At 31.2% G+C, this 16,698-nt stretch overlaps 1 protein-coding gene across 1 annotated transcript in view; it reads right to left on the bottom strand.

Moving 5' to 3' along the window:
- Positions 1 to 1,708: 1,708 nt before the first annotated feature.
- The window catches only part of LOC143251544 (ubiquitin carboxyl-terminal hydrolase 5-like), a 31,102-nt gene continuing 16,112 nt past the window's right edge, over positions 1,709 to 16,698 (bottom strand). Inside the window, exons 4-7 of the mRNA XM_076502815.1 lie at positions 12,016 to 12,120; positions 6,787 to 6,924; positions 6,279 to 6,418; positions 1,709 to 1,937 (exon numbers count right to left, since the gene is read on the bottom strand). Of these exons, the coding sequence (XP_076358930.1) occupies positions 1,746 to 1,937; positions 6,279 to 6,418; positions 6,787 to 6,924; positions 12,016 to 12,120 (575 nt within the window). The 3' untranslated portion in view covers positions 1,709 to 1,745. The remainder of the gene's footprint in view (positions 1,938 to 6,278; positions 6,419 to 6,786; positions 6,925 to 12,015; positions 12,121 to 16,698) is intronic.

Genomic DNA, 16,698 nt, shown 5'->3' with positions numbered 1-16,698 from the left:
CCACTCACTACTATTTTTTTCTCAGTTCTTGAACAGTGGACAGGTACCAGATGATTGGAGGTTAGCTAATGCAACTCTTCTTTTCAAAGGTGGTGATAAAAATTCTGTTAAAAATGTTTTGTAAACTCATTTAATGAAGTTTAGAATTTTATTGGATAGCCAACACAGTTTCACTAAGGGAAAACCCTAGCCTTATAAATCTTTTTACATTCTTTGAAAAGATTACTGCTTATGTAGATGAGGGTAAGGGTGTAGATTTGGTACATCTGTAAAACAATTATCTCTATAGGTGCAAGGATAAGTTAGCAAACTGAATAGTAGAGTGACTAGAGAGAAGAAAGTAGAGGGTTGTTACAAATGTAGTTCAGTCAAACTAGATTAATGTCACAAAAGGAATATCTCATGGCTTAGTCTTAAGACTAATAGTAAATTTGTTATTTACATCAATGACACAGATGAAGGAATGGTCAATAAATTACTTATATTGGATGTTACTAGTTGTGAAGAAGATGCTGCTGATTTACAAAAAAAATTAAATTATTCAGAGATTTACACAAATAAATGGCAGATAGGTTTTAATTATAATAAATGCAACATAATGCATGTGGGTTATCATAATTTGAATTATAAGTATAATGTGGATGGGAATAACCTTAACAGTGATATGAAGTAAAGAGATCTTGGTGTATCAGTCAACCTGTCTCTAAAGCCATTCAAGCAGTGTGCTGTTACTAGTAGCAGGACAAATGGGAATTTATGTTATATCTACAGAAATATTGAATACAAGTCTTAAAAAGGTTACAACTTCATTGTATAGGTCACTGGTTAGACCACATTTGGAATACTGTGTTCGATCTTGGGTTCCTCATCCTAGAAAAAACATTGAATGTTGGAAAGGGTTCAGAGAAGTATTACTAGTATGGTATTTGAGATGGTGAGGTTGTCATATGAGGAAAGGCTGTTTAAAAAAAAAAGAGAAGGAATCTGATTGTGCTTTTTTTAAGATTATGAAGAGAATTGGTAGTGTTGATGCATCATTTTTTCAGATTTAACAGTGATAACAGCAGGATTAGGGAGATGCAAATTTTGGAAGGTTGGAGTCATATTCAACTAAGGCAGTTTTATTTTTTCAACAGGGTGGTTAGTTTTTGGATGTTGTAGAAGCAGGAAATTTAAATAAGTGTAAGGAAAAGCTTGATGAGTGTATAAATAATAAAGGGTGATTTTAAGATTTTTTTATTTATTTATTTTTATTAAGTTTTCGACGATCAAACAGTTGAGATGGACCAATTGTGTCATGTTATTTCAAAATAATATTACATATTTTTTGCAAGGTCTTTTTACATTTTCTCATTCAAAGTTTCTTTCTTACTTTTATGTTAATGTCATGCTGTAGATGGTTTATCAGTTCTGAAACATTCAAATGTAAGTTACTTGGAATTAATCTACATTAAAAATATGCTATTTATCATATCTGTAGTTCTTATGTTTTTAATTTCACTGTCTAACTTGTATGGAAGCTATTTCTATATATTCCATTAAAAAATTATTGGATACCTACAATTTTAAATGTCACTGCATTAGTATATCTTAAAATCTTAATATTCTGCACTTCATTCAGTTTAAGCATAGAAGAAAGGTATAGAAAACATTGGTACATTATTAAACCATAAAGTGACAATGAAAAAAAGTGTATCTTTTAATTTTTGTCTAATGCACATTAAAACAATCCATGTTATAGTTCTTTAAACAGTTTGATGAAATGCCATTTTAGAAGATGTAGCAGGATAAGAGTTGATACAAAACGTAACCTTACTTTCACTTCCGTCTCGAAACTGGACAGCAGAGGAACTACCAGGTTCTGTCTCCATAGGGGTTGGTTCCAGCTCATCACTATGACTAAATATCCAGTCTAAGGCTCTTTCAACATTGTTATCCTATATAAAAAACAAAATAGAGTATCAAGTCAGTGATAAGTACATATAAAAATATTCAATTAATAAATATCTCTAACACGTGCATGTTTGTTTGTGTATTTTTTTTATAATAAATCCATATTGGGCTATCTCTGTGTCCACTGAGGGGAATCAAACCTCTAATTTTAGCACTGTAAACCCATAGACTTACTGCTGTACCATCAGAGGATTTAACAAGTGTGATTATGTATTGTAATTAACACTTTCCAAGCAACCAGTTTTTGAAGGTGTTTGAATACAGGCTTAACATTATGTTTTCAAAACAGCATTGCCTTCTCTCATTGAAGCCATACTCAAATAATAAAATGTGGTAAAAATGTTGCCATTTCAAAGTTTTATGCAAATTTATAAAAGTGATACAAATAACTGCTGAAATTCTGACTCTCAAAGCAGGTTTGACTGCTCTGAGTGCAAAGTGATTTTCATGTTAAGATAAAAAGAAACTTTATGGATATGATACCATGTTTAAACCCCATTCTGTGCATGTTACCGAGTTATGTTCAAAATGTAATAAAACTTGTTCAGTATAAATGTATTTTAATGAAATTACTATTATATATAAAGTATATTATGATTCAAAATTTGATATTATCCAAGTTTTATTCATTCATTTATAAAGAAACCTTTAACAGAATAATTAAAAGTTCAGTATATATTGTAACTGGTTAAAAATCTAAACTCTGAAGTTACATGCAAAAGTTGTCTAGACACAATTTCATAGAAATAGTTGGAGGAAAGACTTGAAAATTCCATGGTTAAATATAAGCAATGCTCACTTTCAATGTGGAAGATCAGTTGCTATGCAACTGTTTCAAGTTGAATGGCATGCTTATAACCAATAGAAAGAGCTGATTTCACACTATTTACCTAATGAGGCCAAGAGACATTAGTAATGTATGGATTTGTATCTATATGAGGTAGAAAAGAATATTAGTTCATTGTTACAAGTGGGGTCCCTAGTTTTTAACTATACTTTTTCATATCATACATTTTAGATTGGTAGACAGTTAAACTGCAATTTATGTTTTATTTTTTAGTTAATCATGTGTTAGTGTATTTTAAAATTCATATGTGTAAGGTTTCATAATTTGAGTAAGCCTACTAATTATTCATCTCCTATCTCTTCAACACTTGTAAACAATGGATGTGAGCAAGATACTTTTTTGTGGCTAAGCATCTCTCACCAAAGACACATGATCACTGACTGTGTGCACCTTGTTTTAACTAATAAAAGACAAATTGCTTACATGACACCTGCACCATCATCTACTAAATACACTTGTGCAGCAATTAACCATAATCTTTCTGTACAGTTTATCATAATTCCAATTCCAAAAATACAGTGCGAGAGGATTTATTAGCTTGTTTATAGCATAATGTTTGTAATAAGAATTGTCTAAGGTAAAAAAAAAAAAAAAGTGTAGAAAATGTTTATAACTCTACATATAGGACAGTTTGATTCAATAAACTTTGTAGGTTTTTTGGTGATAATTAACCCTTGGAAGGTGGTCATAATTGAGTGGAATAGGTTTTCACAGTGTGTAAGTACTTAAGAACACACATGTATACATGTTACTATTTATTCATCTGTGTTTAAATTTTAATTATTTTTCTTGAAATAAAGAACAATAAATAAAAGATATATAGAGAAACATGGTTTCTAGCATTCAACGGTTACAAATTTGAATCAAACTTGTGAGTCATGCGATGCTAAGCTTTATCATAAGCCCCATTTATTCTCTCAAGTGGGATGGGAAATATCAGTTTATTAATAGATCTTAAAGAAGCATTTTAGGAAATAAAGAAATAAAGAGAAAGAGAGAAGTGGTGCCAAATCAAGAAGTAATGATTATGTTTTACAATATAGAGGGAGTAAGCTATGTTAGTAGGCTGTGTCACACATCTATTGGTGGAAGGTTGTTGCATACTAAAATGGAGCTATGCCACTTGTACACACATAACATTAGCTGTTAGCCTCAAGGCTATTGGCAAACAGAAACTGCACATGGAAGCATCTATTGCAAATATTAGGTTGTCCAGAAATAAATGTTGTTTTTGAACTGTGAAGTTTGGGAAAGTATAAACCAGTGTTGTAAAGCATGCTTTAATTAAAGTAAGCATCATTTGCTTCAACACACTTTTCCCAACATGTAACGATGCTGTTTATGCCTATGCTGTAGAAATAAGAGGTTCCATGGTCAATGAACTCTCTGAAAGCTTCTTCTGCAGCTGTCTGGTTTTGAAAGTGTTTATTGTTCAAGAAGTTGTCAAAGTGCTTGAAAAAATGAAAATCTTTAGGGTAAATGTCTGGGGAATAAGGTTAAAAAGACAGTGGTTCTATAGTGTAACTTGTTAATTTTTTGGTTTCCAAAAATGCATCTTTGAAATGTACAAAAATTTATCTTCACCTTTCCACTTGAGAGAATAAACAAGGCTTATGATGAGGCTTAGCAAGTATAACATGTACATACAAATTAACTTCATAATATGTTAAATACATAATCAACAAAAGCTATCGTGTAAGTAGAGATAAGATGTTATACTACTAGCATTTACCATATTCAGAAAAAGTACAAGCTTTCCTATCAAACCAATGTATATCCATCTGTAAAATTTATGTCACTTGGAATGAGCTCTTTCTATTGATTGTACACAAGAGAAGAGGCCAAAAAAGGGGAATTTCAAAAAAGTGGAGTAGAGAGTGAGACTGGTCTGGTATATTTACAAAAAATATTGGTTTTCAGTAAATCAAGTGGGAGTTTCTTATTTTATATTCCAGCTTTCAAATGTGTGGAATATGTTTTTCTAATTTGTTAAACTCTATTGATATTGTACAAGAGGCATAATAACATATAAAATGAGCAATAACAAAAAAATGCCACATGACACAAAAAGTATACTTAGTATTTGTTTTTAAATATTTTCTTTCAAAGTGAGAATATAAAACATATATAATATTTAAATTTGAATTATAAACTACCTCGTGAGGTTAAATTTAGGAATATACAATATTAATAAAGTTGTTTAATTAAAGCATTGTAACATGTACCCTTTGACCTGTTCATAGTGAGAGGGTTATGACCAGCAGGTGTAAACAAGGAAATGGCTTCTAATGAATGTAGAGATGGGAAAGGCTTGGGTAAATATACTGATATCAAATCAAGAAGACAGTTTTATTTTACATTCTAGCTTGTTAATATCTGACGTTTAATTCATTAGGTACTGTTTACTTTGCATCATACAAGAAATAAAATGGACATTCAACAACTCATAGCAAGGAGTGTCAGGTGACACAGTTGAGAGTATTAAGCCATTTTTTTCTTATTATGATGTTAAAATTTGTTTTATCAACTACATTTTGTTGCTATGTTTAATGATACATGTTGATAACAAATCCAAGTTTATTGATATAAGTAGTTTAATTTTGAAAGTAACTTTGTAAAACTATGACATGCAAGTTCTGACCCCACCCTTGCACATAAAATTTATCAATGAACACAGTGTTCTTTAAACTGAGGTACCTACATGAAAAGAGTTGATGGCAGTGGTTTAATAAAAAACAACAAAATGGTTAGTAACAGGAGTGATGCCAAACTGTAGCCTTTCTACTACTTATCAGTTCAACAGTAAAAAAATAAAAAAAGGTTGGTATAAGATGCTGCCAGGCATCTGCTTCCCCAGTTACTTAATTTAGTCATGAGTTCAATAGGTAAATCAGTGCGAGTGACACAAATACATGTAACAACTACTCATAAGTATTCAATTAGGTTTCCAATACTACACTACACCCACTACATTTGTGTGTTATTTGTTGAAAGTTGCTTTGCTGTGAACTACAAAGTTATACAAGTTTATTGTTGGTTCTTTACTTTGTTCAACATTTAGGATTTTAAAGGTTCAAGTTATTTGCTGAGCCACTGAGAGGCATTTGTTGACAAGTTTTAGTTGTTCAACAACAGTGTTTTATTCTGTGGACACTTAAAACAACAGTGTCTTATTCTGTGGACACTTAAAACAACAGTGTCTTATTCTGTGGACACTTAAAACAACAGTGTTTTATTCTGTGGACACTTAATTTTCAACTGGCATACAAGTTCAGTATTGCACCTCGAACTAGGAAATTTATTCTTACATTAATTTCAATATTCCTACTTTTATCACAATACACATACTAAAATTCTAATTACACTTAACCAATCAAATTTATTTTTTTAATACTTAAATCCTGAAAGAAATTATCTTATATACATCTTTAGTGTAGAAGGTTAAAAATGTTCTGAACACTCTGTAATCATACTTAACTGTTTCTTTAAGTGCTGTTTTTGCTTGATCTTGAGAGAAACCCATTGAAACTATGGTAACTAATGCCTCTGTATTTGGAACAAAATCATCTTTTGTACTGTCTGTCACACTTCTCACTGGTATGAAAGGATCAGCAAAGTCTACCATATACAAACAGACTGACATTAATATTTTTCTCTTAGAAAATTCTTACAAGGTAACCTATAAGAACTCCAATGTTAATTTTATGAGAAACAATTAATTTACAAAGAAAAGCAATAGCATGCTAACAAAAAAGGTTAGAATATTTGCTTTCAAAGGTCCACTTTTCAAAAATACTCTGACTATAGGACTTTTAACATTTGATATCTATACTATACATAGAATACATAACAATTTATAATAAAGAAATTTATGAAATGCATACACAATTTATGTAACCTCTCAGAAAAACCAGTTCCTGATCATCAGATTCTGGCATTACACAAAGGAAACACTCAACATTTTACTACAATATTTAATAGAGTACCTGGATCATTCATGTGTTCCATTATCCAGTTCATTGCTGCTTCTATGCCTTTATTTTCTGTGTTAAACAGTGCTTTCTTGCAGGCTTCTTGTGGAAATCCCATGTCAGAAAGTTGAGTCAAAACTGCATGATCAAACTCTTGTAACAATAAAAAAAAAAATCATATTTCAAAATTATGTAACTCTATACATGTAAGATCTAACTACAATGTTAAATTTTGACTAAAGATGGAATAAAATTCCCACAATTATGAATACACTGTATTAGAAAACTGCACATTTTATATTTCTTTATCAATAAATAGTTTTCAAGCCATAATAATGTTAAAACTCACAATGTAATATAAACTTTAAGTTTTTGATTTTATAAGGAAATATTTTTAAAATCCTCAGTCTCCCTTAGTACAAGAATTGTGAAACATGTTCTATTAGTGTTCCCTCTAATTTAGTTACCACATCTCTAAGAAGTTAAGAATCCAGCATAAATTATTCATTACAATATAGTTAGTACCAGGACAAAGCATAATTTTATAGCCTTCAATCATATTTATTGACAATCATAAACTAGAAAATCAGGCATATGTGCTATGCTCACCAGCCAGTTTCTTTTACACAAACTACTAATAACCAACAGAAAGCCTAATTTTATTTTATCAAATGGCATGTTACATGATATTATTTTCTGTACAGACCACTGTCTATTTTGTCTTCAGTTTTAAAGTTCTTCTTGTGGCCTACAGAGCACAAGTGTAAGGTAAGATTTAATGATTCTTTTGTATAAAGAAGTATAAAGTCAGATAGATTATAATAGTTACAGAACATTATTTGTTTTGTGCATGTTATTCTGCAATTTTAGATGCATTATTTAGGCAAGTAAAAAATTATTTAGTGTACTGGTACAATTAATATAAAAAAGTAGTCTTGAATGTCATTAGCAACCAACATAAAAAAGAACTCAAATGTAAAAATTAAAAACCTATTAGGTTAGATTAGGTAACATAATGATAACAGTAATGATTCTTCACAAGGTATGTACAGAATCAGCTTATGTATTAAATTTATTCATTACAGTAACACAAGCAATGTGTGATTTACAACTTGCATGGTTAGATTATTAGTTAGATACAAGTCAAAGGATAACAAAACAATAAAACTAATTATAAAAAATGTATAAAATGTAAAGTTTTAAATATTTAGGATAAACAATTGTAATTCCATGTTACAATCTACAGACATCCTAGAAATAAAAAAGGTGGGTTAAATACATTTCATATTTTGTTTAAAATGTGTAGGAAATCTGTAAAATTGACTGAATGCATATAGAAAAAATAACAGACAAAATATGAAGTTTCATTGAAAAAAGTTTAACATTTATCTTGGAGGTTTTGGAGATTATGCAAATGAAATTTGACAATTTTTTAATGAAGAAAAATATATTTAATATTAACATGAAAGTCACTTCCAGCAGTCATCACACTATCACCACATATTCACAAATACATAACTAAGAATTCTGATTTTTTGTGTACAAAAGACTTGTAACATTTACAGAAAGCTTGCTAAATTTCATGAAGACAACAAAACATTTTATGAGTGAAAGAATGGAAATTGATGTTTACTTAAGTTTGGTCACAAACCCAACAGTCAATATTGAAAGACCTAAAATTAACATTTATGTACTTTAAACTTTTCTTTTAGCCTCAAGCACAAAAGTGACTGTTAGCTCCATACTTGAGAAACTCAAATATTTCATGTTTTTGTATTTCATACACAATCAATTTTGTGATAAAACATGATAATCAATGAATCATTAGTCATGTTTTTCAACTTTATAAAGATATTTCCTATTTACAAAAATAAGTACACAGTACTAGTAGGTGCTATGCAGCTATGCAAAACCTCTAAACACAGGGCTATAGTCTGTGGTCAACCGTAAGGGCAACTGCCCTAGAACAACTTATCTCTTCTGGTCTTGAAGGAAAGAGATATTGTATTCAAAACAAATACTACTAAACCAGCTGGCTGAAAGGATAAGATGATGAAGTTTTTGTAACATAACTTGAAGTTAAAATATATTTTTGTGGTAGCTAGGCAGAACAGACTCAGAAATCTAATAGCCTGCCTCTATACAATTACAGTATTTAAATATGCAGGCCTAACAGAACACCTGCCTTACTTGTTTGATGATAATTTTAATAAGAATTTCTTTGAATCCACCAGAACATCTGTTTAAATGCCAGAAATGTTTTTTTTTTAAATAAGTTTTATTATATTTAAAGCAGATTTTTTATTCAAGATTAACCTTACCAACTTAATGAACTGGAAGTTTTAGTCAAACCTTGTAACAAGATATGGCCAGTAAGTGACTCCAATAGCTGAAAAGTTTGGCATACTAAAATTGTCAGTAACTAATTGCAACTCTAAACTGCTAGTTTTACTAAGCCAACATTAAACTTAATTGGCATGAATGTAGCAAAACGCCACTAATTTCTATCCGTATTACAAATTATGATACTGAAAAGGAACTATTTAAATTATATATGCCAAACAATGTGTCAGTTAACAAAAGGAAAATGCTGCAAGTGTGAAAAAGATGGGTAACATGTTAAAGAACGTGATAACACAGTCTCTGATGTTAAATCAAGGATGTGGTATCTTGAAGATGATACTACCCCATCTGTCCCCTTAGAAACAAGACGTGTATTACTTATACAAATCAGGCTATAAACTCAACAGGTTGACTGATAGGAAGTCCTGCAATTTGTTGAACATTGGTTCTACAACTACAATTGTGTGACCTTATTTGGTAATGGAAGATGAGAAATTACTACCCCTGGTAAAGCAAGATGGACTGATGCAAACAGCAAATGGTTATGTTGTTCCAGAAAGAAAAAAGTTGGAAGTAACTCTCACCATGGGAAACTTCTCTACAATATTTAATGTACAGGAAATTGAAACCAAGAAAGATAGCATAATGGGAACTGATTTCACATGGATATACAGATGTGAGGTTGGACTAGTTTCAAGTATCTTCACAATCTGTGGCAAGGAAATCCCTATGCACTATATAACAATTACACCACCAGAAATTCAACTTTTCAAACTGCAAAAAAGACAGGCACACATGTAATAAAGACAGCTAATCTAGATGGCAGCAACGTAGAGTTTGAAAGAATATGCATTCCAATATGAAAGTCATGATCAGCTTTAGAGGCATATCAACAGGAGAATGATCAACTGCTTCGCTTCAGCAAAGACTGGAGAGTCTCAGTTACCTGTCGAAACCACATTCAGAGTATACCAGGATCAGAGTCACTAGCGACCATGTTAAACCATCTACCCAGAGAGAAATAGACAGCTCCCTCCAGAGACAAGAGATCAAGTGACAAATGAAAAAAGACAAGAGGTCAAAAGCCACAGAAAAAAAACCAAAAAAAACTATAAAACAAAGTAACGATGACAGAGTCATTTGCAAGTCAAGAATTTTTAAGATAAATAACTTATTTATTTTTTGGAATTGTTCAACAGATATCACAATTTAAGGAGAAGGCAGTGTTAGGGTTATGTTTTCGATATTTAAATTTAGATGTTTTGTATCATATGCTAGAGAATTTTGGAACGAGATAATGATGACTTACAACAGACAGAAATTTCCTGAGTATCAAATTTGATGTGGTGTGAAAAAAATGCATATTACCAAAACATTACTTTTTCAATTAGCAAATTTTGAGTTTGTGTCACAGATACAATAAAAAATTTAACAAATAATTGGCTGTTATTAGAAGAAACTGAAGTCTAAAGTGATTTGGGATAATTTGAGGATGCTGAATTTGTCCATCATCTTAATATTTTATTATCACTATGTAATTAACTTAGTACAATAGATTTACGTTGTAAAACTAAAATTACTGGAAAAAGTTAACGAGTAAAAGGCATGTTTGATAACTTCATAGAATGAGCGTATTGTATTATCTAAACATTCAAGTAATTGTGAATGAGTGTATTGTATTATCTAAACTTTCAAGTAATTGTGAATGAGTGTATTGTATTATCTAAACTTTCAAGTAATTGTGAATGAGCGTATTGTATTATCTAAACATTCAAGTAATTGTGAATGAGTGTATTGTATTATCTAAACTTTCAAGTAATTGTGAATGAGTGTATTGTATTATCTAAACTTTCAAGTAATTGTGAATGAGTGTATTGTATTATCTGAACTTTCAAATAATTGTGAATGAGTATTGTATTATCTAAACTTTCAAGTAATTGTGAATGAGTGTATTGTATTATCTAAACTTTCAAGTAATTGTGAATGAGGGTATTGTATTATCTAAACTTTCAAGTAATTGTGAATGAGGGTATTGTATTATCTAAACTTTCAAGTAATTGTGAATGAGTGTATTGTATTATCTAAACTTTCAAGTAATTGTGAATGAGGGTATTGTATTATCTAAACTTTCAAGTAATTGTGAATGAGGGTATTGTATTATCTAAACTTTCAAGTAATTGTGAATGAGGGTATTGTATTATCAAAACTTTCAAGTAATTGTGAATGAGGGTATTGTATTATCTAAACTTTCAAGTAATTGTTTATATGTGTTATTTTTCATTGATATAATTGCTTCACTCCCAGTTCATCTGGCCCAGCTGGGAATGACAAAACCGATACATACTCCATTTGCTAGAACATTCGTAGATTTCTTCAATTAAGCACAAAATAAACAGAGTCAGACACCTCTCTCTCAGATGCTCCTCACTCATTTGGTCACTTCACCCTCATTCCATACACACAGTCAAAACCAATCTTTTTTATTTGAATCATACTTGTGATGTAACACAATTGTACAAAATTTTGATTTTTGAAATGTTTTAAATTCTAACTCTGTAAAGATCAATTCTTTTATACTTTTTAGAAAATCATTTAAAATGCTACCTTCCTCCAATTCAAGTAAAATCCACAAATTATCCAAACAAATTCTGCTATGTTTGTGGAAAATATCTTACAGTTTCATGAAAGAAAAACATCACACGCAAGTTAGAAGTGGCTTACTAACAGTATTTTGCGTGTAAAATTGGTAACTAAGAAAAACATTGGGCTTCTTATATGTATTGTACACATTTCAATATCCGACATCATAAACAATCACCCTTTTTATGTCAATCTGTATCCATAAGAAACAAATATATAAAAGCAATTATCACCGAAAAAAATACAAAAAACCCAGCAAACCTGGTTCATCGGGTTTAGGGTCCGGTAGCTCTTCCTCTCCTTCCAGCAATCCTTTTCCTCGTAGAAATGACAAGTCGAGAATGTCTGGTACATCCAATGATATATCTAGGTAAAATGTAATACAGACATAAACATTATTATATCATGATAGTATTGTAGGTAGATGATAATTTTGCTAATTAGAAACTCAAGATTGACCCAAGTTATTATTTACTCTTAAGAACATGAAGAATGCTTATTACTAGTGTTTCAGTGTGTTAAAAATATGTTCAGTTAGTCAGCTCCTGATGAATCAGAGCTGTCAAGTCACAGAAGGAGAATCTCGTATGTGGTCAGTACTTCTGCCACAGTAAGAGCAGTCATAGTTGTAACCACATGAAACTGCAAGTGCATAACTCCCAAAATAAAAAGAAAGAGAAGACAAAAATAAACCTTAACTCTACAAAAACCAGAAAGAAAATGCAAAATAATGAATTAACTGGAGAATAATTTCAAAGTAAAAACATGTTGACAGGTTAATATAAACCATGAACGAAAACATTTAATAAGTAGGACTGTCAACTGTAAAGTGATTAATATGTTGATGATTAAATAGGGTGCTAGTTACAATAGGGACAGTGTCACATTCCTATTGGTGGAGGGTTGTTTTTATGCAATAATAAATGCAAGTAGCAAGGCTGGTGCTGACCAGGGCAGTTACAAGCAGGGAAAGCTTTTTGTGAGGTGAAGTGAGATACTGTATTGGAATTACAATTTTCAAATATTATTTTCTTTTTATCAAAATTAGTGTTGTCTTTATGAAAAATCAATTCTTACCACCATAAATCCATCATTACATTCTTCATGGGCTGATAACCATGGTAATTCGTCTTATGTTTTTCTGTTTTTCATGTTCCTTTTAATTAAATCAATTTTGAATTCCAAATCAAATATGTTTAAAAACACATTTCAGATCTATCTACTGAGTACCGCAATTGGACAGAAGGTAGTATCAGAAATTTTTACTTTTGATTTGAATTATACAATGGAGTACTTTTCACCAACATTATGACTACTAGTTCCATTGCTTTGTAAGATATTGAGAGTTTAAGCAGAGTAATATTAAGTGTTTTTTTTTCTGCACTGCACATAAAGAGAAATTTACATAGATTTTTATTTTTCATTGTGTCAAACCAAGCTGATGACTTCTAACACTTAAAAAAATAAGTCTCACTGGCAATTTCTTATACCAGACAAAAGATACTTCTGAAATGTTATTTTTAAACAAACAGATATGAAATCTGCAACAGATAAAGTAAGAGGAATATGGAAAAAAGTAACATCTGCAGTCTGGTTTTAATTTTAGCATGGAAACAACATAATGTTTAAGATTGTAAAAAACAGATACATTTATAATTTCTATGGATAAAGTTACAATGTGTAACTGAGTTATTTCTGTAACAACTTAAAATAGATACAAAATTGAGAACAATTTTAATTGTGAAATGTACTGGCACTGATTTATTTATGATCCTGAAGTGTTTATATTCTATTAAGTTTATGTAACATAAAATTCAAACAAAAAACATTTACATAAATAGTCTATTAACAATAATTCCAAAATACACATATTAAGGTGAATAAAATCAAATGTTTTTGAAACTTCTACACTGATGATTGATAATACTTTTACAAAAAAATTATTTTTAGGGGAGGGAAAGAATAACAAACACCTGCTCTAATTCTCAGATTTATTGACCAATTAAAAAAGACAACATGACTGTGTGGGCCTCTAGGTCATCTATTCAAGAAATGTAGTAATTGTATGTTTAAGATAACTGTTTCAATGAAAACCTAATTACATTCAAAGTCAGGTGTTCAATTAAAATGAAGAAAGAACACTGCAGAATACCTAACAACTGCATCAAAGTTGTTTCATCATCTTATTCCTACCAAAGTGAGATAACTAGCTAATGAACTAGATCTGAAGAAAAAAACTTTAAAATACCAACAAACTGGAATGAGACAAAGATGGCCAGAAAGTATTCGTTTATTTGCTCTATGCACCAACGTTCAACTCTCTCAATCTGTTCTCCTGAGGCAACATCATTCAAGTGTGATCTTGTTTTCAGCAGACATGCAGTAAACGAGTTCTTCAATCTTTTGTAAAAAATAACATATATAATAAGAACATTGTTGATAATTTGGAGGAATCTGGATTTACTACAGTGTAGAAGATTCCAAAGGTTGTAAGAAGTAAAGGCCAGAAGCAAGTGGGCCAAGTGATGTTGCATGAATGAGGTGAATTTGTGACAGTTTGTGTTATTGCCTCTGCAGCTGGAACACCAAAGCACCCAGTTTTGATATTCCCTTGTAAAAAACAAGAACAAACAAGCAAACTTCAAAGACAATTTCCTCACTGTAGCTCCTGAAGATCCCTTAGGATTGATGTCTGAGTCTGGTTGGATGAACAGTGACCTATTCATAAAGGTCATGTAAACTTTTGTTACACAAAGCAGTCAACAATACTCATGAGAGCTATCTGTCTGTTGGTGCTCTGGAGTATGGAAAAGACTATGGAGTACATATTATCTCTCTCTCTCTCTCTCTCTCACACACACACACACACACACACACAGGTCATAAAATCCAGCCACTAGATTGGTCTGATGAAGACCTATTTTAATGCTTATGCAAGTAGCTGGATGACAAGAAACCCTAGCAAATGCATTACAATATATCAAATGGAACAGCCAATTGGTGCTGCATGGATAAAAGCTGCTACTCCAGCCAATATTACTGGTAGCTTCAAAGCTTCTGGGATTTGACTATATGAGAGGCATGTCTTTTCTCATGATGATTTCCTCACATCATTTAATACTGATCAGTGTTCCAGTAACTTTACTCAATATGTGGCAGAACCAGGTCCATATGTGGCAGAACCAGGTCCATTTGTGACAGCTGCTGTTATATTTTTACCAATGAATGTGATGATCAGTTATTACCAGGTCCCAGTGAAATAGATCTACTTGATCCCAACAGTGATGAAGTTCATACACAAGCCTTCTCATCTGCATGGTCAGACCCAAGTTCCAGCTGTGCAGATCCTTACAATGATGAAGTACATGAACAAATGCCATCATTTATACAGTCAGATCCCCCCTTCAGGCTCTGCTGCATTCATTACATCTGAACAACTATGGGAATTGCCAAAAGTAATTTGTTGCTATTTATTTAACAGTTTGAACTATATTTCACAAATAAAAATCCAAAACTGTTTCAGTAGTATTTCACGTATTGGGAAATTTTGCAGGTTGTTCAGAGTACTTCTTTATCAAACTGGGGACACAAAATTGGAAAGATAATTATAGTTTCACCAATACCAGAAATGAAATGTATGAAAGATGAATTTCAGTCTAGAGCAGCAAAAAAAGAAAGACAATGCTCGTCTATGAACCTTAGGAGATAGTTGACAATAAAGCCAAGGAAAGACAGTTCATCCTCTGATGATGACAAAGACAATACCCCTTTTGTGGATAGTGATAATACACTAGATAACAGTGATACGTATACAGAACAAACAGCAAGCTTACAGTTAATAAATGTTCATTATAACAACATTAAGATTCACAGCTATGTGTTGGATGAAATGGAATCATAGAAAAGTGGTAAACCAGTTTATTATGTGGGCAAAGTGCTATCAGAATTTGATGAAGATGGTGACTGTGAGGTAGAATTCTTAAAAGACAACATCATCAATCATAACAAATAAGTTTCTAAAATCTAGAGTTCAAAATAAGGCAACAGCCAGGAAAGACCAAATCAAATTAGTCATGCCAAAACCAGTAGTCAAAAGCACAACTGCCTGTACATGAAATTAATTAAATGTTCAAATCAGTTTTGGAAACCTTGACATTCATTGAGAATGAGAAAAGCTGCTGCAGTTGACAAGCATCCTGACAAAGCTATTTTTATTAAAATATTTAATGGTAATAAAATATAATACTAACGTTTTATTTCAGTTATGTATGTTGTGCAAGTTAGATATGGATAAGTAAAGGAAACTATTGGTTATTTTGTGTAACAGACATTGCCTTGGACTATTTACTCAGACTTTTGTTTAATAATTGGATTGTGACAAAGCTAACTGGCACTAATGTGATATGACTCAGTTTTCCCTGCTTTCCCTCAGTAATTGCAGCAGATTTTGTCATTTTCAAAACACACATGTTCACTATATTGTTCAAATGTATGTCTAATTGTAAGAAACACTAAACAAAAATTTTCAAAAAATCTATGAAATTTGGTAGGGTAGCTTGAGAATTTTGGAAAGGCAGAGAAGTCCAGGCCTGAAAAATTAGACAGATTTCACACAGGAAGAAAATGTATTGTCTCTAACGTAAACAATACACAAATAACACAATACAATGCCATACATTACCAGAATACAAGAAAGTTATGATATTCCCATGTACTTTAAATGAAAAGTGTAGAATAAATAGTAGCTAGCAGTTTTTATTAGAACTAAAAAGCTCAAGATAGCCATGTGCTCGCATCACTGCAAACTAAATTGTGAAATAGAATCAAAGAACAAAAGAAAAAACAACAATAAGTAGCATTTTCCTAATTTCAGTCCACCTAAATAAAGTAATGGTATACTCAAAGTGGTAAAATCTAAATTGTTACCTTGAGTTTCATTAACAA

Source organism: Tachypleus tridentatus, chromosome 6 (assembly GCF_004210375.1).
Source record: "Tachypleus tridentatus isolate NWPU-2018 chromosome 6, ASM421037v1, whole genome shotgun sequence".
NCBI classification, from domain to species: domain Eukaryota; kingdom Metazoa; phylum Arthropoda; class Merostomata; order Xiphosura; family Limulidae; genus Tachypleus; species Tachypleus tridentatus.
Note: the sequence above shows the minus strand (reverse complement) of the source record. Positions and strands in the feature narration are given on the sequence as shown.